This window comes from Oncorhynchus gorbuscha, linkage group LG18, assembly GCF_021184085.1.
Source record: "Oncorhynchus gorbuscha isolate QuinsamMale2020 ecotype Even-year linkage group LG18, OgorEven_v1.0, whole genome shotgun sequence".
Lineage (NCBI taxonomy): Eukaryota > Metazoa > Chordata > Actinopteri > Salmoniformes > Salmonidae > Oncorhynchus > Oncorhynchus gorbuscha.
Genome location: NC_060190.1, coordinates 47,922,200 through 47,942,252, shown reverse-complemented (window position 1 = coordinate 47,942,252; position 20,053 = coordinate 47,922,200). Strand labels below are relative to the sequence as shown.

The 20,053-nt window shown below is 43.2% G+C and overlaps 1 protein-coding gene and 1 long non-coding RNA gene across 4 annotated transcripts; one reads left to right on the top strand and one right to left on the bottom strand.

The window, feature by feature from the left end:
- The first annotated feature begins 1,437 nt into the window (after window positions 1-1,437).
- On the top strand, window positions 1,438-4,676 carry LOC124003635. The gene is made up of 4 exons (XR_006833258.1): window positions 1,438-1,596; window positions 2,743-3,091; window positions 3,180-3,659; window positions 4,533-4,676. It is a non-coding gene; the product is annotated as an uncharacterized LOC124003635 (long non-coding RNA).
- A 909-nt stretch (window positions 4,677-5,585) lies between these two features.
- On the bottom strand, window positions 5,586-19,756 carry stat2 (signal transducer and activator of transcription 2). Of its 3 annotated transcripts, none has more exons than XM_046310280.1 (24): window positions 19,490-19,755; window positions 18,475-18,607; window positions 18,126-18,273; window positions 16,793-16,888; window positions 13,693-13,785; window positions 13,205-13,283; window positions 12,905-12,984; window positions 12,589-12,740; window positions 12,189-12,347; window positions 11,922-12,011; window positions 11,743-11,802; window positions 11,490-11,510; window positions 11,245-11,338; window positions 10,745-10,792; window positions 10,515-10,598; window positions 10,217-10,315; window positions 9,948-10,083; window positions 9,764-9,816; window positions 9,569-9,663; window positions 9,265-9,404; window positions 8,797-8,985; window positions 8,600-8,654; window positions 8,244-8,344; window positions 5,586-7,261 (listed from the first exon to the last, which is right to left on the bottom strand). In XM_046310280.1, exons 2-24 carry the CDS (start codon window positions 18,603-18,605, stop codon window positions 7,014-7,016), a joined length of 2,451 nt encoding a protein of 816 aa, XP_046166236.1. In that variant the 5' UTR covers window positions 18,606-18,607; window positions 19,490-19,755; the 3' UTR covers window positions 5,586-7,013. The 3 variants fall into 3 exon arrangements, with proteins under 3 accessions (XP_046166236.1, XP_046166235.1, XP_046166237.1); XM_046310279.1 differs by having other exon boundaries at window positions 18,475-18,611; window positions 19,490-19,754; XM_046310281.1 differs by lacking the exon at window positions 8,244-8,344 and having other exon boundaries at window positions 18,475-18,611; window positions 19,490-19,756.
- Between the last annotated feature and the right edge of the window lie 297 nt (window positions 19,757-20,053).

The following is a 20,053-nucleotide window of genomic DNA, read 5'->3' as shown; positions in this document are numbered from 1 at the left end:
GCTGTTGTCTAATTATTGTGTCTGTGTGTGTCTTTCTGTGATTGTGCGTGTGTATATTCTGGATATAGATAGAGACCGATCAAGGGCATTATGCCTCAATGGTGACCACTTTCATTCAAACTGGAAGCGACTTAACAAGACTGCTAATTTCCGAACCTTTACCGGAAACTTTAGGATGACTGCACAGTCCCAACACAGTGTGGTATGTGTGTCTTAAATGAATTGTTTCTACACTGTGAACAACAGGGGAAGCCTTAGAGATATCTGATGGCGGCAGGCTCTTCCACTGAGAACACAATGGAAGTGGGATTTCCCTTCCCGGGATGCTTTCTGACCTCCAATATTCTGTCAGCTGAGTGTGGCGTGAGAGAGAGAGAGAGAGAGAGAGAGAGAGAGAGAGAGAGAGAGAGAGAGAGAGAGAGAGAGAGAGAGAGAGAGAGAGAGAGAGAGAGAGAGAGAGAGAGAGAGAGAGAGAGAGAGAGAGAGAGAGAGAGAGAGAGAGAGAGAGAGAGAGAGAGAGAGAGAGAGAGAGAGAGAGAGAGAGAGAGAGAGAGAGAGAGAGAGAGAGAGAGAGAGAGAGAGAGAGAGAGAGAGAGAGAGAGAGAGAGAGAGAGAGAGAGAGAGAGAGAGAGAGAGAGAGAGAGAGAGAGAGAGAGAGAGAGAGAGAGAGAGAGAGAGAGAGAGAGAGAGAGAGAGAGACTAATGGAAGATGTTTTGAAGTTAAAAAATGATGTCAAAGGGGTTACTGTTAACAGGGGAAATGAATAAGGACCATGAACCCGTGTCTGTTTTTCTCTCATATGCTTATCACACTGTTGTCCTGCTCTGCCTCATGTGTCCGTATTCTGTACCTAACCTCACCCTAACCCATACAAATGAGCAGGCTTGGGTTGGAGCCTGGTGTCACTGTGAAGTCACCAAACTGTTTCTCATACAGTATAAGAAGGGTAAAGGACTGGGAAATTGTAGCAATACTTTCAGCACTCCTGCTAACGACTTGTTTATTGCAATAAATAAATGATATGTGTATAAATATATTAAATGTTATTTAGGAGAACTGTATTGAATCATTACTGTAAATGTAGACTGTTTTATCGATGTGAGCAAAAGAGCTTCCTTATTGTAAAAAAAAATGTTGTGTAGATGAATAAATTATTACAAAATGACTGGGGTGGTGATGCTGTACAGTATGTTCATAGAAATGCTATTGTATACTGATTGTTAAGTTATTATGTCTGCCCAGGGCAGAGTGAGCTTTGACTCCAAATGAATATGAACAAAAAATAGATATATAGTAGCAAACTGACACAGAGATTCTGTGCTGTGAAAACTCGGAACAGACCATAATTGAGTAACAGATGCGTCACGGAACAGAAAACACACTGCTATGCAGCACGTATGATGTCACTGGGGTTTACCAATGATAAGATTAGAGGAAGCTTAAGAGTTTAAAGAGAGAAGGAACCAGTTGAGTGACAGACAAACTATGAAAAGACTGTGTGACAGAGAAACAGAACAACCACGACACATAGAAGAACCAAAGAACAAGATCATGCACAGAGAGACAAAGACTCCATGACAAACTTCGGAACTGAGGTGAGAAATAAACTTCAGGATCAGTAACCACCCAAGTTTTATTCTGTTATTTCTGGTGATACTCTGTTTGATTGTAATAGTCCTGTGTTAAGAACACTACCTATGGGAGTTAATGCTCTCAGTTTCAGAGCAACTTCTGTAATGTGAGTTAATGATCCACCACATAGAAATATCTACTATAAATTGAAATGTACTTTCCTGTACTCTAGTATACAGTTGACATCTAACATAACTGTCTGACATGTACATTTCTAGTATGGTTTAAACTGTTCATTTCAAGGAATGAAAATGTATGGTTATTGGTCAAAGGCAGCACAATAGAATATTAAGTCTGCTGTTCAATCCTAGTGTTAGATGAAAAAAACCCTGGTAAAAACAGGTTGGAAGCCCAAAAGGGCTTATATGAAAACCACAAAGTACAAATAATGCAGCAACCAGGGTCCATTGAAACTGAGGGGGCATTTGACCCCTCAACTTGATCTATTTGTAGAATACAATTTTTTTTTTTTACAAATCATTCATTCAAAGGTATTGCTTCTGTTCGCAACAGTAAAAAGATATTTTTGGTCACATTTACGACAATGAGGTAGCATACAGTACACTTGTAGTCTTCGAGCACTTAATGCATGTTGAATTGGTTTGAAAGACGTGCTGCAGCATATCTACTTCGTGCCTTATTGGGCAAGAGGAAGAATAAAGAATTGTATTTTTGACTTATCTGATATGAACAGAAAGTCAAATGACATTAATTAATTTACTGGAAACACAAAGGTGCAGAAACAACAAAAACAGCCGCCAAAGTCTAGGTTGGTTCTAAAACATGACATCATGGAACATATGACAGAGAACAATAATGGGTCGCCAACTGATTTCAACAAGCTGACAGTTTTTTTTTGCCAAAGGGGAAATGGTCTAGAAGTTTAGCCCAGAAACCTGCACCTGTAGCATCCCTCTCTGACATCCCGACTCATCTAACAACCTGCTATTATTTGACTGACAGCTGATTTTGGAATTTACATTCTTGCTCTGTGTATGTATAAATGACATGATGCATTTTACATAATTTATATCATTGTCTTTCCAATTCAATTTCCCCCTGGGGAACAATAAAGTTTATCTTATCACTCTCCTCCCTGGATGCTGAAGAACATCACAGGTGACATGGGGAATGGCTCCTTCTCCTGCCACCACTTCTCGTTTGAGACCTTCCGCTGCTTTGGCGTGCTGTGGAATTCGGCTGTGACCATAGTTGGGACGGTGGGGAACGTGATGACCATTCTGTCCGGCTGCGGACTCGTTTCAACTCGCTGATCGTGAACCTGGGCCTGGCGGACCAACTGTACTGCACCCTGCTGCAGCCTGCCTGTGTTGACTCCTACCTACACCTCCGCTGGAGGGGCGGCGTCTTCGGCCACCTCCTCTTCCTCTCCAACTCCGTCTCCATCATCACACTGTATCTGATCAAGGCAAGCCTCTACCTGCTGGTGGCGAGGCGGTAAGTCTTTGAGTGGGTGTTCGCTAGGTGGGGCCTTTCCCTCCTCCTGCCCTCCACCTTGGCCCATTTACGTGTTTCTTCCCTGCAGGTGTGCACCTGCAGTTTCCACCGCACCAGGGGGCGCCCTTACACCACCGTGCTGCTCTTCTTCTACTTCTTCACCGGCCTGGGCTGCGCGGTGCTTTTATTCCTGCTCATCTACAGGCGGGTCAGGGAGGCAGCAAGGGCACCGGTCAGCTACTGACTCAGCTGACGCTTATCACGAAGGAAGCCGACCTCAGAACCAGGGATGGAGAGGGGCAGTGGCGTCGGGAGAGGGGTGGCCACCTTCCAGAGCTGTGAGTTGAACAGCCAGGGGGAACTACCCCAATACAAGGGTGGAGAGGTGAAGGGGAACCCTGGGAAAGCCCAGTCCTCCCACTCCACCTGGGGGTCTGCTTTAACTTCACATTTAGCTCACCTAGCAGGGGGACAGGAGCCCCCCCTGCCCTTAGCCCTGCGCTCCACTTTGCTGCTCCTGCCCCTATCACTGCCCCCTCCTCCTCCACCACCTCTTCAGGGGACAATGGTGAGTTATCTTCCAGTGTTTCGTATGCTGTTTTGTCTGCTAAACATTGCTGAACCACACCCTCCAAGGTGCTCCACATGTTCTGTGCTAACCTTGCCTGACTGAGCAGCTGTAATAACCCTGTGCTCTACACTGTCTTGAACCGCCTGTTTGGACAGACCTACCAGGCCCTACTGGCCAGGGCCACCACACTCCTCCCACACCTCTGGAATCATTGACCTTTATTACATTTTGGTAGTTTAGGAGGGGCTCTTATTCAGAGGGATTCATGTTGCTTTCAAGAAAACTGGGGAACTCAATGTCAAATCATGACGACAGTAATCTTCAGGTCCGGAAGTCAGAGCTCTAGAAAGAGGCCCGAGCTCCCGACTTGGAATTCCGAGTTGGATGACTGTTCAAAAATATTTTTCCCAGTCGTCTTGAACGCACCGAAGTCGGAAGTCTGAGATTTCTGAGTTCCGAGTTATTTTGAGGCATTATAATGCATTCGACTAAGCTGAGTAAGACAACCATAACGTAATTATCACAGCACTTCAAATAGGGAAAACACTCTTCTGCCCCCCATTGGTCTTGATAGAGCTACTTCCTCCTCTATAAATTCCTCTCCTCCTTCCTGAATGTCACATTTACTATCAGCTTGCAAGGGCAAAATCAGCCATTCTGTGATTTCTTCTGGAAAGGGTTCAACGTTTTTAGGCTAAGATTTTGCTCACAAGGCTTCTTTTTTTTCAGTTACAAACACCAACGTACACTTACTGTAAGGCCTTTAGTTCTAATAGATTAAATGGCTTTCAAAGCTCAAAGTTCACCTCTATCGTGTACTGTAGTCATACAATATGATCAAAACACAAGGTCATATATTTCTTTCAACAGGAAGCCAGAAACCACCAACGGGGAGATACCACTGTATCAAGACCTGGGGGGTGTTAATTATGCAAACTACATCCTCCTCTACATCTTGTTTATTTGTGTCATTGTCTCTTGGTCTGTTTATAATAAAACAAATCTGTACTTTCATTACTTCTAGTACCTTTCTTTCACTGGACACATAGGACGTTCCCCTTTTACACATGGGAAAATTCTGCCCACCATAAATCAGAACTTCTGGAACATCCTTTTTTCAAGTTACAAAATGCATGTCCTTAAGGGATGTTGGAAGTCATAATGTCCTCAATGATATGATTAAATAGGTCTCCACCTCCTGGTAGTTCAGAATATATATATATATCATAGCATACCATGCAGTCATATTGGTATAGATGTGGCAGGATGTCATATTACATTTACATTACATTTAAGTCATTTAGCAGACGCTCTTATCCAGAGCGACTTACAAATTGGTGCATTCACCTTATGACATCCAGTGGAACAGTCACTTTACAATAGTGCATCTAAATCTTAAAGGGGGGGTGAGAGGGATTACTTATCCTATCCTAGGTATTCCTTAAAGAGGTGGGGTTTCAGGTGTCTCCGGAAGGTGGTGATTGACTCCGCTGTCCTGGCGTCGTGAGGGAGTTTGTTCCACCATTGGGGGGCCAGCGCAGCGAACAGTTTTGACTGGGCTGAGCGGGAGCTGTACTTCCTCAGTGGTAGGAAGGCGAGCAGGCCAGAGGTGGATGAACGCAGTGCCCTTGTTTGGGTGTAGGGCCTGATCAGAGCCTGGAGGTACTGAGGTGCCGTTCCCCTCACAGCTCCGTAGGCAAGCACCATGGTCTGAGTATTACTGAATTACAATTTTTGTAAGATTCTCTAACACAGAGCAACGTACTGTATAAAAAAACAGTTCGATTGGTTTCTCCTTCGGCAGCTTGTCTGTTCCTAGCCTACTATTATGGTTACTATGGCAATAGGTATTTGTCACTGTGACGACTGAACAGACTGATACCAAACCCAAGGAGATTTGTTGGGGTAAAAAAAATGTATAGCCAGGTTGTATAGTCAGTTTATTTTAACCCATTTATCATCACAGATATATCATTATCTGCAGACTATTCTGTAAAACAAGAAATACAAATGATAGATGCCATTCCCAATACATAATATAATAATAATATATGCCATTTAGCAGACGCTTTTATCCAAAGCGACTTACAGTCATGTGTGCATACATTCTACGTATGGGTGGTCCCGGGAATTGAACCCACTACCCTGGCATGTTGATCTTTCCTCGCTGTATTCCGGAGTTGTGAATCCTGAACGAACAGAGTAAAGTTTGCAATATCCCTGCTGCGGCTTGTATAAAATAACAGGCTTTCTGTAGTTATTTCACTTCAAGATAATTCCCTCACCTGTAAATAGTGGTACATACCAAGTCACTCATTAATGATCACATTCTGCAGCCCATGCTATGCCCGACAACACTGTACACCCACAGCGTATATATTGACTTATCCCTCTATCATAAATAAGGTAAGTGTTCACCAGAAATGCGACACTCTAAAAGCAATCAGAAACCATAAAAATGATGATTCATGTGGTACAGTCTGAAATGGCCTAAAATGAAACCGACTGGACCCAGGACTTGGATCTCACTCAGTCACTCATCTTCTCCAGCTCTTTGGAGTAGCGCCTTAAAATGTGTCCCTCCATACCATCCTGGGGTTGGATGCTGGTTGATAATGTCTCAAGTCACGCCTAATAGAATTCTTAACTCTGTCAGACACAAGTAATGTACCACGTAATATAAAGTCACGTTCTCACATTAATGTATAATAAAATGCTTTTGGGCTTTTCTACCTAGTAAGCAGACATGCAATGTCTCAGTTTTTAGTTGTTTTTGCTCAACCAGACCTTTTATCCAGTGTCAAATATGGTATTTGGACAAAAACATTGAGATTATTATTAAAAGACAAACAGAGAAGAGAGGAAGAAGTGCAAACGTTTCATTACCTTTTCAAAACACTAAATGAGTCTTTTTTTTTTTTAAAGCTACAGTTGTGTGGAAGGCATTGCAAATATTTTAAAAATGGGATTCACATTTTTTCCTTGTCGGAAATCAGTCATTTCACAACAATGCAAACAAAAAAAATCTTACTAGATCTCTCAACACACACACACACACACACACACACACACACACACACACACACACATATTTCCTACATAGAAAAATTGTATTATGCTATACCTGATGGGCGCAGATGGTCCACGCAACATTTCTAATGTTACAGCTGCAGGGTGAAAGTAGCCTATATTTGTAGACTATAGAATGTACTATGTAACCAAGTTATGGTCTAATGTGTATCCTCAGAGTTTGGTTAAATATGGATGGCTGTTGTCTTGGAGTTGTGGGTAAGTGGTTCCACAGTAGCAAGTCATATAGTTTGGTTAGACATTGTATTGTTGTGAGTGTGGTCATTCACAGGGCTGCAGAGGGGCAGTGAAGGAGAGTCCGGGTAGAGCCCCCTCAAGGAAGGTTGTGTCGTCAGACAGGAAGTCAACGTAATCATACATGTTGGGGTCATTGAGGAACTCCTGGAGGGTGGGATTCAGGTCCTCATCGGGACCTACCATGGCAACAGAGACCATGGGGTCAGGACTCGGGGGCATCTCTGGGGGAAGAGGGTCCCCCATTAGGCCCGAGAGAGGGAAGGTGGAGGGCTCTGTTGTAAGAAGTAATTTAAAATCAGTTATTTATTCTAGTTACAATATGGACTCAACGGTTTAATTTGGAAAACAGCATTCTGCACCTCACTGAGGAAGCAGACATGTATTAGGTGAAAAACACAGAATGGAATATCATTCATTATTAGTGATACAAAACAGCCAGTTGTGGTTAGTTAAAACATACAGTCCACAGACATTAAGATGCATCTTGAGCATATGGTAGTCCCTCCAGGATTTCAGTTTTTTTGTGGTATTTGCAGGGGAAAATGCTTGAGTTTGCTGTGGCAATTCTGATATTTTGCATAGCAATATGCAATAGCCTTTTTTTTGTTGTGAAAACACATTTAAAAATTAACCTGTTAACGTGTGGCTTGATTGAATTATATGAGGTAAATGTGCACGGATTGGTTGAAATTGCAAGCCCCCTCTGTGCTGCGGTGATGGTCAGTTTTATGCAACAATATTGTGATGATTTGACTGGTTATGCTGAAATAGTGCAGTGATTGGTCAAATTTGTAAGCACTCATAATAGGCAGGGAATTGTAGATTTTTCAAAATAAATTGCAGAATCCTGGAGGGACTGGTTTGGTGAACCGAGGAAGAGAAAGGGTGTAAACAGAGTGTGTAAAACACCTACCCTGCTCACTAGCTAACATTCTCTACAGAGAATCGCACATGCAGGCATATGCAGAACAATGAGACAATTGGGAGGGGGTTAAGGAAAACAGTAAACCAAAAGAAACCAAGCTGATTGAGGTGCCCTCCCTCCTATGGTTTTAGCAGTCAGTAGGGAGACTTAAGGACCCCTACTTTGAATTGATCAGCTAAAGACAGAGAAACTTAAGGAGGGCAGATAAAGCTCAAAAGCATGCGATTGTGTTTAGGAGCAGATTGCTGACTTCTGATGAGAAAAAGGGTCAGACGACACTTAAAGGGATTTGGTTGATTGGTGGTTTACTGGGAGGCTTGGCGACTCACCGAAGGCCTCTCCACCCAGACCAGATCTTGGGTTCATTGGCCCTGAGCCTTCGCCTTCCATTTTGTCAGAATACATAGGTGACTTAGCCTCCAGTGTGTTCCTACAGTAACCAATGATAAATAGCCATTACACAAAACCAGTTCCTGAGGTGACCAATGAGAGACTGGGATTACACTACAATTTTGATGGAGCCAGAGTATTTTCATATGAGCTTTCATTTAAGGGCCTCTATTTCAGAAAGCACAGGTGGATTGGGGGGTAAGGGAGGCTCATGTAGGGATTTTCAGGTGGATTGTAAGTCACATGTTAAGGCTGGATAAATGAAATGTTAAAAAGACTAACTCAAAATACTCACTCTTTAGATACGAAAACCAACTTAGTTTTGATGTACTCAAGGTATTGACTAGCAGCTGAAAAGACAAAGGTAAAATATTTAGATTAATAGCAATCAACTCAACTTGCAAAAAGGATGTCAAATTCTTCATAAACAAACTATAAAACGCATCCAGAATCCAAACTTTCATTGCACCACAAGATCCTTCTGGTAGTCACCTCCACTCTTCTCTGTGTAGTACTTCCCGAAGGCCTCCACTTTGGGCGTGTCAGGGTAGAGGAAGAGGAGCGGGTTTTCCGGGACGTTCTCCTCCTCCAGGATCTGGAAGTTTCTGATGATCTCATGAAAGGGGATCTGGCCAAGGTCCACTTTGGTGAAGGGCTGCACCGATCGCACATCAGGCTCACCTGGAGAGGGAGGACAATGACAAAGATAATAGATTAGATAAAGGTAGTAGAGAATGTGTGGAAAAGGGGCAGGGAGGGAAATATAGGGGGACAGACAGGAGGAGAAATTCACCCTCATTGGAAGCACTAACGTCAATCAATTCATCGGATGCTACAATATAAAAGGAGTCACTGTGTGTAGTACAAGACATCCTTCATGTGATGTAGAAATCTTGCAAAAATAATTTCCCAGCTTCTTGGTAAGTCTCTGTCCCATGCCATATGATCCGGCCGTCTCACCGGTGGGGGAGTAGTCCACCCAGGAAAAGGTGATGCCTCCATCTCTGATGCTCTCACTGAAGCGCAGGAGGAATGTACCCCTCCGTTTCTTCTTCAGGAGGGTCTTCTCTTTGCCTTTACTCACAAAACCCATGATAGAACTGCAGAGTAAAAACACAGAGAAAACAAACCAGACCTTTAATAAGTTGATATTAATCAAAGGACATCCATAAACAATTTCTCAAATAATGATTTTGCGAAATAACGGGCCAGCCTATCTCAGAACCTCAAACTATAATGGGACATTTTTTCTCCTCAGACATACCCATCTTTCCACAGGTTCTCTAAGTGATTCTTCACCATAAAAAGGATACCATCGAACCACACCCAAAAAGTGAAGTTGGTGTTAGGAACATTTTCCTGCAACACAAGGATAATTGAGGTTGGCACAGCTTAGGCTGACATTAGTATTTCCACTGTCAGCATCATGCAGAGAGCTAACAAGTGACAAGATAATCACCTTGCTGAACTTAGTCCATGAGATGTTGCAGGCGTCGTAACTTTGCTGCTTTCCTGATGGGGCAGAAAACAATAATTTGCCAAACCTACTTCACTGACATCTCTAGACCTGAAAGTCATGTATCACTGTAAACATACCAGACAATGAACATTATACCCAGGATTGAGATGGGTAGTAGACGTACCAAAGAGTTTGTGTGCGATCATGTCCAGCTGGTTAGATTCCAGACCCCGCGTGGTGGAAGAGAGGAACTGCCAGCTCAACATCTCCCCTAGTTGGGGCCACGTAGCCGCGGGACAGTTGGCAAAGAACAGAAGGTTCTGCATAAACACATTCTTAACAATTATTAAAACACACAAATATAAATGTATTAAAAAAAAAAAAAAAGAGTTTTTAAAGAGTTGGCTAAGTAGTAAGACAAAAGCTGGGGGACCTGTATTGGTGACCTCTCACCTTTGGCTCGAGGCAGAGCATATTGAACCAGAGGATGGAAGCCCAGGCACTCTGCTGCTGGCTGGAGTTGGAGATGATGACCACAGGGAGAGAGGATGTCTGGGGTGGGATGCAGTGGACAAAGGAACATTCATTCGTATGACCGACTACTGCAGCATGGACCTTATTACATTTAGATTGTTTTTAGCAGACAATCATCCAGGGAAAACAATGCAAGTTAGACCAGACCACCCTTACTGTGTCACAACATATGGGGCTGATAGCTAATGAGGGCACAGGGAATGACAGGAAGACACACCTCTAAGGAGACTGACATGTCGTGCAGAAGGAACTCTGTGTTAAAGTTGATGATGTGCAGCTCCTCTGTGACGCTGAGAGAGAGCTGTTGGCACAGAGAGGTTCACCACCAACACATCCAGGATCAAACACACCTGCTGCTCAACTCTACTACAGCATGGCTGAAGTAGAGTTGTTCCTAATGCTTTGAGTATTAAAGTGGATATATGTTGAAACATGATGTAAACTCACGTCATGGATCCCCTTGCCCCCTCCTCCAGATTTCTGCTCCTTCAGTGTCTGCAAATACCAATTAAATCCGTTTTGGTTAGTCCATCTCTGCTATAAGCAATTGTGATGACAAAATTGCATAATCCATCAGCTAATTGATATCATAATTGATTCATCAAAACCTTTTAAATTGACTCAGTTACATGTTGCCATGAGCAACACTGCAGATGTTACAGATGAAAGTGATGCACTGACAGTGTATCTGTGCAGGTGCGCTTCGATAGCTACAACGTGATAGCTGAGGAACCGTAAACACTGGAGAAGTACAGCCTAGCGCTTCAATGCTCTTAGTTGTTGCGGAAATTGCCCCAATATTACGGTTCACCTTGTGCATCACTGACTCTACCTTTATGCAAGTCAACTGCATACAGTTTCATGGTTAATTTCCACTCAGAGTTGTGTAACTGACTACCAATCTATCTCTCTCCACCAACAAAGGCCGGTCTGTCCTACTAACTCACCAGATGTCTGAAGTCTGCCACCATGCCTCCACTCATACTCTCAGCCATGTTCAGGGCCTTACTGTTGGTCCCCAGGACATTGAACCGACGGTACCTACAGGCCAAGAGAACATGTAGTGACAGGGTGAATGTATAAAAGTGGTTTACATGAATTTGTTGAGACACATTAAGATTTCTTTACATTCGTTGTCATGGTTTTACATTTCAAATTTGGCACAAATCTAGTACCGAATGTTACATCTTACCCTTTGACCAAAGGAGCCTCCCTAGAGATGAGAGAAAGGGAGAGGAACATCCACTTCAGTATAATGGCCAATAGGGGTCACTTAATTCACTCATATAATTTTCTGCCAATGTTCTAAAGTCATCTAGCTCATAATGATCAATAAATCTCGTGACTATCTAGATGTCTGGACTAAAGCAACGAGAGCACTACGTAAGGCAGGCATCTAATATGTAAAGAACAACCGATTTGATTTTCCAAAGGTTCCATCTCACCTGTCCATAGACACGTTCACTTTCATGGCATGGTTCAACTCAGGAAATTTGACAAGGAATCTAGAAGAAACACACATTAAATTGTATAAATGGATGTCACATTCACTATGACATTCAATTCAGTGACGGGCTGGTTATTTAACAGCTGTCATAACTAGGAAAGGGTCTGAAGTACTCACCTGGTCTTGACTGAGAACTGGACATTGGTACGCAGGACCAAGGGTACTTTCCCTTGGGGCATAGAGGGCTGAGTCTCCACCACAAAGGCGCTGAAAACACAAAATACCTTCTGTGAACAATAGTAAGAAAAAGGGAGCTGAACAAATCATTAGTGTGCTTGTGTATTATTATTTGCACTGTGAGGATTTACTATGTTAGTGTGTAAACTTTGTTTATCAGAATTGTTTATGAGCCAGTGTGATTGTGTATTGTAAATGGTGTAAAACCTTTTGAGCAGGCTGGTGAGGAGGCTGTCCACCCTCTTCTGCAGCGCTGGTTTCTGCTTCTTCACAGGGTCTTGGTCATAGGTCACCTTCCCCATCAGCTCCTCCAGCTTCTTAAGGAACTTACGCACCTGGAACAGACACTCCGCCTCCGTTGTAAACCTAGAGGGAGGTCAGACGGGCCGAATAGAGGTCATACAGGAGATCACACAGAGGGGTCAGAGGTCAAACACAACAGAATGAACATGGTCTACCGCCGCAGGCTCTTTCTAAGAAAGGCTTCGTAGTCGCTCCTTCAGCAAGCCAGGGCAGATGTACTGAACGCTCAACAGCGTTACAGCAGAAAGCAGTTAGAGAGGGTTTAGGTCAGGTAGATCTACAGAGGTGAATGGCTGTACTGTACCACTTCTCCAGCTGGTCCAGGCAGGTGCTGTCTGGGGCTCCAATGCAGGCCTTCTGCTGCCTCCTTTGCCACTGCACTAGCTCTTCCCTCACAAGCACACACAGCAGCTCCTCTACACCGTCCAGCAGCACACCCATACCGGACAACATGCTCTACAGCGGAGACGGGAGGAGGAAGGGAAGGGGGAGGAGGGAGAACCAAAGGAAATACATGTTATATGAATAATACACTTCATAATGTCCTAATTTATTATTAGGTGAATGTCTAAGGCGTAAATTGTTTAAGGTGATGTAGACTAGAGGATTGTGGGTGGTACCTTCCTGGAGGCGTCCAGTCTGTTGAGTAGAGCCTGCAGCACCTTCATCTGTGCAATCTTCTCTGCCTCGTTGGTGGTGCCTATGCACAAGAGCCCGAGTTATCGTCAAGTCAACAAATCAACTACAATAGAATGAGGTTACAGATGTCACCCAATAGAACGTCACTTCATAACTCACATCCATGACAAAAGAAAATAGACTCTTCATAGCCATGTGGGCTTTAGGGAAAAATATACAGTATCATATCTGTCTGTATCCTCTGCTGAATCGATTATCACAAATACAAAGGATGAGCTCACCTTCCATGTTATGAGTCTGGTATTTAAAATCAAACTCATCTTGTTGTTCCTCCAGACATTTCACTGTGTGTTCCATGCACTGCATTTACAACATGAACAAAAAAGACAAACTGTCAAAACTGTCAATGGTGGTCTGTAAACCAAATCTTATTGGTCCCATACAGATATTTAGCAGATGTTACAAGCAAAATGCTTGTGTTCCTAGCTACAACAGTGCAGTAGTATCTAACAATTCACAACAATAGACACAAATCTAAAAGTAAAAGAATGGAATTTAGAAATATATAAATATTAGATTGAGCAATGTCAGTGTGGCATTGAATAAAATACAGTATATAAATGAGTAAAACAGTTTGTAAACAATACTACCATGAGATTATGTTATCATAATGAAAGGTTTGGCAGCAACATTAGAGGATAGCCCACCCCCCATAGGATGCTCATATCATGGTAGGCATTGCAACCTTTAGACTCACGGAGACGCTCACCTGAACTTTATTCTTAAGGTCTGTCATCTTGCGCTCAATGTTCCGCTGGCTGTCTGTCTCCATGGGGCTCTGCTGGACCTGCAGCAGCTGGACCTGAGAGGAAGAGGATGAAGAAACACAGTATTGAGGACCCTAAAGTCTTTCAAATGGGATGTACCCCCTCCTATGGTTCTGAGAGAGTAGGTATACAGGATAACCCATTCCCGCACCCTATTCTTAAATGTCCTTTTATAATACACTGCCTTTGGAAAGTATTCAGAACCTTGTACTTTTTCTACATTTTGTTACATTTCATTTTAGAATAATCCTGTATTACGTTTTTTTAAAATCCTCAATCTACAAGCAATACCCCACAAAGACAAAGCGAAAACAGGTTTTTAAAAATGTTTGCAAATTTATACAAAATAAAAAACGGATATATCTTATTTTTGTACTCAAGACTCTTTGCAACGAGACTCGAAACTGAGCTCAGGTGCATCTTGGTTTCCATTGATCATCCTTGAGAGGTTTCTACAAGTTGATTGGAGTCCACCTGTGATAAATTAAATTCATTGGACATGATTTGGAAAGGCACACACTTGTCTATGGTCCCACAGTTGACAGTGCATGTCAGAGCAAAAACCAAGCCATGAAGTTGAAGGAATTGTCCATAGAGTTCAGAGACAGGAATATGTCAAGGCACAGATCTGGGGAAGGTTACCAACATTTCTGCAGCATTGAAGGTTCCCAAGAACACAGTGGCCTCCATCATTCTTAAAATGGAAGAAGTTTGGAACCACCAAGATTCTTCCTTCAGCTGGCTGCCCGGCCAAACTGAGCAATCGGGGGAGAAGGGCCTTGGTCAAGGAGGTGACCAAGAAAGCGATGGTCAATCTGACAGAGGTCTAGAGTTTCTCTGTGGAGATGAGAAAACCTTCCAGAATGACAATTATCTCTGCAGCACTCCACCAATCAGGGCTTCATGGTAGAGGGGCTGATGGAACATCTGGAGAGACCTGAAAATAGGTGTGCAGCAACACTCCCCATTCAACCTGATAGAGCTTGAGAGTATCTGCAGAGAAGAATGGGAGAAACTTCCCAAATACAAGTGTGCCAAGTTTGTAGCATCATACCCAAGAAGACTCATTTACATTTACATTTAAGTCATTTAGCAGACGCTCTTATCCAGAGCGACTTACAAATTGGTGCATTGACCTTATGACTCAATGCTCAATGTTGACTCAATGCTGTAATCGCTGCCAAAAGGTGCTTCAACAAAGTACTGAGTAAAAGGTCTGAATACTTACATAAATGGGATATATATTTTTCATAAATGAACAAAAAAATTTTTGCTTAGTTATTTTTAAAATTTTATTTCACCTTTATTTAACCAGGTAGGCTAGTTGAGAACAAGTTCTCATTTGCAACTGCGACCTGGCCAAGATAAAGCATAGCAGCGTGAGCAGACAACAGAGTTACACATGGAGTAAACAATTAACAAGTCAATAACACAGTAGAAAAAAAAGGGGAGTCTATATACAATATGTGCAAAAGGCATGAGGTAGGCGAATAATTACAATTTTGCAGATTAACACTGGAGTGATAAATGATTAGATGGTCATGTACAGGTAGAGATATTGGTGTGCAAAAGAGCAGAAAAGTAAATAAATAAAAACAGTATGGGGATGAGGTAGGTGAAAATGGGTGGGCTATTTACCAATAGACTATGTACAGCTGCAGCGATCGGTTAGCTGCTCAGATAGCTGATGTTTGAAGTTGGTGAGGGAGATAAAAGTCTCCAACTTCAGCGATTTTTGCAATTCGTTCCAGTCACAGGCAGCAGAGAACTGGAACGAAAGGCGGCCAAATGAGGTGTTGGCTTTAGGGATGATCAGTGAGATACACCTGCTGGAGCGCGTGCTACGGATGGGTGTTGCCATCGTGACCAGTGAACTGAGATAAGGCGGAGCTTTACCTAGCATGGACTTGTAGATGACCTGGAGCCAGTGGGTCTGGCGACGAATATGTAGCGGGGGCCAGCCGACTAGAGCATACAAGTCGCAGTGGTGGGTGGTATAAGGTGCTTTAGTGACAAAACGGATGGCACTGTGATAGACTGCATCCAGTTTGCTGAGTAGAGTGTTGGAAGCCATTTTGTAGATGACGTCGCCGAAGTCGAGGATCGGTAGGATAGTCAGTTTTACTAGGGTAAGCTTGGCGGCGTGAGTGAAGGAGGCTTTGTTGCGGAATAGAAAGCAGACTCTTGATTTGATTTTTGATTGCAGATGTTTGACATGAGTCTGGAAGGAGAGTTTGCAGTCTAGCCAGACACCTAGGTACTTATAGATGTCCACATATTCAAGGTCGGAACCATCCAGGGTGGTGATGCTAGTCGGGCATGCGGGTGCAGGCAGCGAACGGTTGAAAAGCATGCATTTGGTTTTACTAGCGTTTAAGAGCAGTCTGAGGCCACGGAAGGAGTGTTGTATGGCTTTGAAGCTAGTTTGGAGGTTAGATAGCACAGTGTCCAATGACGGGCCGAAATTATATAGAATGGTGTCGTCTGCGTAGAGGTGGATCAGGGAATCGCCCACAGCAAGAGCAATATCATTGATATATACAGAGAAAAGAGTCGGCCCGAGAATTGAACCCTGTGGCACCCCCATAGAGACTGCCAGAGGACCGGACAGCATGCCCTCCGATTTGACGGAAGGTATAAACAAATTTTTTTAAAAATCTAAAAGAGATAGAGAGTAAATATGGGTCTAGTGAGTGTTTGGGACGCAGCGATTCAGACGGTTAGCAGGTCTGTGCTAACAAGCTAACAGTTCGTAGGCCCGGGCTAGACAAGGTAGCAGTTAGCAGGCCGAATTAGCAAGCAGGGAGATAGCGAGGGCTAGAGAGTTAGCCTTTGGGGGACGTTGCGATGGGGTGAATGTTTATTCCTCTTCATGCGGTGACATCGATAGACTGGTCGTTATTATTATGGGGTATTGTGTGTAGATTGAGGGGGAAAAAAACAATTTAAGCGATTTTAGAATAAGGCTGTAACCTAACAAAATGTGGACAAGTCAAGGGGTCTGAATACTTTCGGTTCTTAAATGCTCCGTGTTTGTCTAACCTGCTCATTCAGCTCAGCGTTCTGCAGGATCTCCTTCTCTTTCGCCAGAAACCACTGGATGATGTTGGCCAGATTATAAGGCTCCTCTTGGTACCTCTGGAGGAAGAAAGGGCGTGAAGAGTAGTTTTACTAGAGTAGTTGTACTTCATCAAGACCTTGAAGGGCTGCAAACTCAGTAGCTCTAAGACCCAGTTGACTACTGTTCTAGAAGGTTCTATCTACACTGAACAAAAATATAAAACACAACATGTGAAGTGCTGGGCCCATGTTTCATGAGCCAAAATAAAATATCCTAGAAATGTTCCATACAAACACATACAACTTCTCACAAATTTGTTTTAATCCCTGTTAATGAGTATTTCTCCTTTGCCAAGATAATCCATCCACCTGACAGGTGTGGCATATTAAGAAGCATGATCACTACACAGGTACATCTTGTGCTGGGGACAATAAAAGGCCACTCAAATGTGAGGTTTTGTTAAACAGTGCAATGCCACAGGTGTCTCAAGTTGAGGGAGCATGCAATTGGCATGTTGACTGCACGAATGTCCACCTGAGCTGTTGCCAGATACTTGAATGTTAATTTCTCTACCATAAGCTGCCTCCAGCATCCATTTAGAGAATTTGGCAGTACGTCCAACCAGCCTCACAAGCGCAGACCACATGTATGGTGTCATGTAGGCAAGCAGTTTGCTGATGTCAACATTGTGAACAGAGTGCCCCATGGTGGCGGTGGGGTTATGGTATGGGCAGGCATAAGCTCCGGACAACGAACACAATTGCATTTTATCGATGGCAATTTGAATGCACAGAGATACCGCGACATTATCCTAAGGGCCATTATCATGCCATTCATCTGCCGCCTTCAGCTAATGTTTCAGCATGATAATGCACTACCTATGTGGTAAGAATATGTATACTATATCTGGAAGCTGAAAATGTCCCAGTTTTTCCATTGTCTGCATACTCACCAGACATGTCACCCATTGAGCATGTTTGGGATGCACTGGGTGGACACGTATGACAGCATGTTCCAGTTCCCACCAATATCCAGCAACTTCTAACAGCCATTGAACATTCCACGGGCCACAAACAAAATCCTGATCAACTCTATGCGAAGATGTGTCACAACAAATACTGACTGGTTCTGATCCACACTCCTACCTTTTTTTTCAGCTATCTGTATTCCCAGTCATGTGAAATCCATAGATTAGGGCCAAATTAATTTTTCAATTGTCTGATTTCCTTATATGAACTAACCTATATCTTTGAAATTGTTGGTTTATATTTATGTTCAGTATATTTATCATAGACACCCCATAGAGAGCCACACCTGGAAGCTTTGTTTGAAACGGCGTATGTTGTGCTGCAGCAGGAAGGACTCTCCCCCCTGGACGAAGCGGCTGTGCTGGATATCCAGGTTCTCTAATAACACCTGGAACAGCAACATGGCAACATCATGGTCCCGCGCTGCACGATCCCTAAGGACGGAAACACAAGGAAACTGGTTTAGGAACTACATAGAGCTTCATTCACCCCTTTTCCCTGACATTCTTCGGTTTGTTCTACATGGACATCCCTGTGGTCCTTCAGACATCCCTAAATCAGTGCAGTCACCCAGACACTTTCATTTTTTTAGTGGCTGAAACAAGAAATAGTGCAGGATGAGTGGACTGCCTCACCAGTCTTGACCCTCTATCCAGTGTGCCAGGTAGTGGCGTACATCCATGGGGAAGGCATCCCCATCATACAGCTCATCCACCTGTGTCAGGTACACAGACTCCAGCTGCCTCAGCTTCTCCCACTGTGCCATGCCTGGCTGAAGACAACACCACACGCACACGTATGCATATAATCATTAATAACAGCCATACAGACAGAGTACACAATACGAGGTGAGGTTTGTTTACTAAGCTTGCACATCTAGGGACATTATCTTCTTTGCATTGCTGCCAGTGGTCTGACCACAAGACTACATGTAACAGATATATGGCTGAAACACACTCATGGCCTGAGAGAAAGTACCCTTTGAATACTTGAATTAATATTTTCCTACACCAAGTATAGGCTATGCCTCAAGAATCCGTTTCTGCGGTTGGAAAGTCTGTTTCAAAGTAAAAAGCCACCCACATGACATTCTGGAAAATGTAAACAAAACTATCATTGTTAAAACGTCTAGGTTCTGACTCACTACAGGCAAGAACAAGGCTGATGTGTCCATAATATCCAGAGTTTTTCTATCTATTGGTCACCACAACAGAGTTGCACAAACATATCATATAAGAGCCCGTGTGGAACAGATGCGTCGGTGACTAGCAAGAGTAATGTTACAGTGATGGCCGCCAACATCATGTTCTAACCGGACAGCACCAGTGGGCAGAACCAAAACCAATCCGCATTAAGTGCACTAGCTATTTAAATCAATATTAAGTTCTGACAGGAACACAACATTACTAGAGGGTGAGGACATATCCAACCAACCGCTCAGACGATCTCCAACCAGCCGTTTTTACAATCACATAAATATAATACGTCATAGACAAATTTAACACAACTAACGTCAGCTAGTTAAGTTACCATTCTGACTGATTTATACTCAGCAAATTATATCAAAAATACGTTCATGCTCAGCGGTGTACGTGACATTCAGAAGGCTACGTTTAGTAGATTAGATAATGTTAGCCAGTTGTCACTCACCTTTCTTTACTGCAGTAAATGTTTCTGATTATCGATGACGCGCTATTCGCAATGTTGTAGGATTGATAGCTGGTACGTTTTTAACATAAATTATTTTTTTGGTAATTGTGTAGCTCATAAACGATAAACAGGGACAAACTTCGCTTCCTATTCATGGGAGCAGACATTTGAAACAAACTGTTCCCCTCCCCCCGAATTTCATTAAAAGATCACGCACTTGGTTCGCTAAATGTCCCCTCCCAATTGATCTTTGACCAACCCCGCAATGCACCATTTTGTTTCTTATTGCCGTTTTATTTGGATCCGATGAGCCGAAATGGATGAAATACGGAAGTCCAGTTTCTGCCTTAAAACATTTCCAGAAGCTGATTGGTCCCATTGCTGGTACGATTGGGCCTTCCGGAAAACACTGTTAAGCATTCATGATTGGTCAAAAGAACATGACAATCTATGATTACCGAATTAAGGTGGGACAAACTCAGTTCAGCAGAGGGAGTAAAATAAGACGGAAGAGCGAGATCGAAACCTAGCACCATCTCAAAAGACTTCCAAGAAATTACGTTT

What these genes read in the sequence shown, in the direction of transcription:
- stat2 (XM_046310280.1), bottom strand. Translation starts at nt 18,605, where the DNA reads ATGGCACAGTGGGAGAAGCTGAGGCAGCTGGAGTCTGTGTACCTGACA. An exon ending in GGGGCAAGGGGATCCATGAC is followed by an intron (nt 10,599 to 10,744) that starts GTGAGTTTACAT and finishes CTGTGCCAACAG; the next exon opens with CTCTCTCTCAGCGTCACAGA. An exon ending in GATCGCACACAAACTCTTTG is followed by an intron (nt 9,817 to 9,947) that starts GTACGTCTACTA and finishes CTGCCCCATCAG; the next exon opens with GAAAGCAGCAAAGTTACGAC.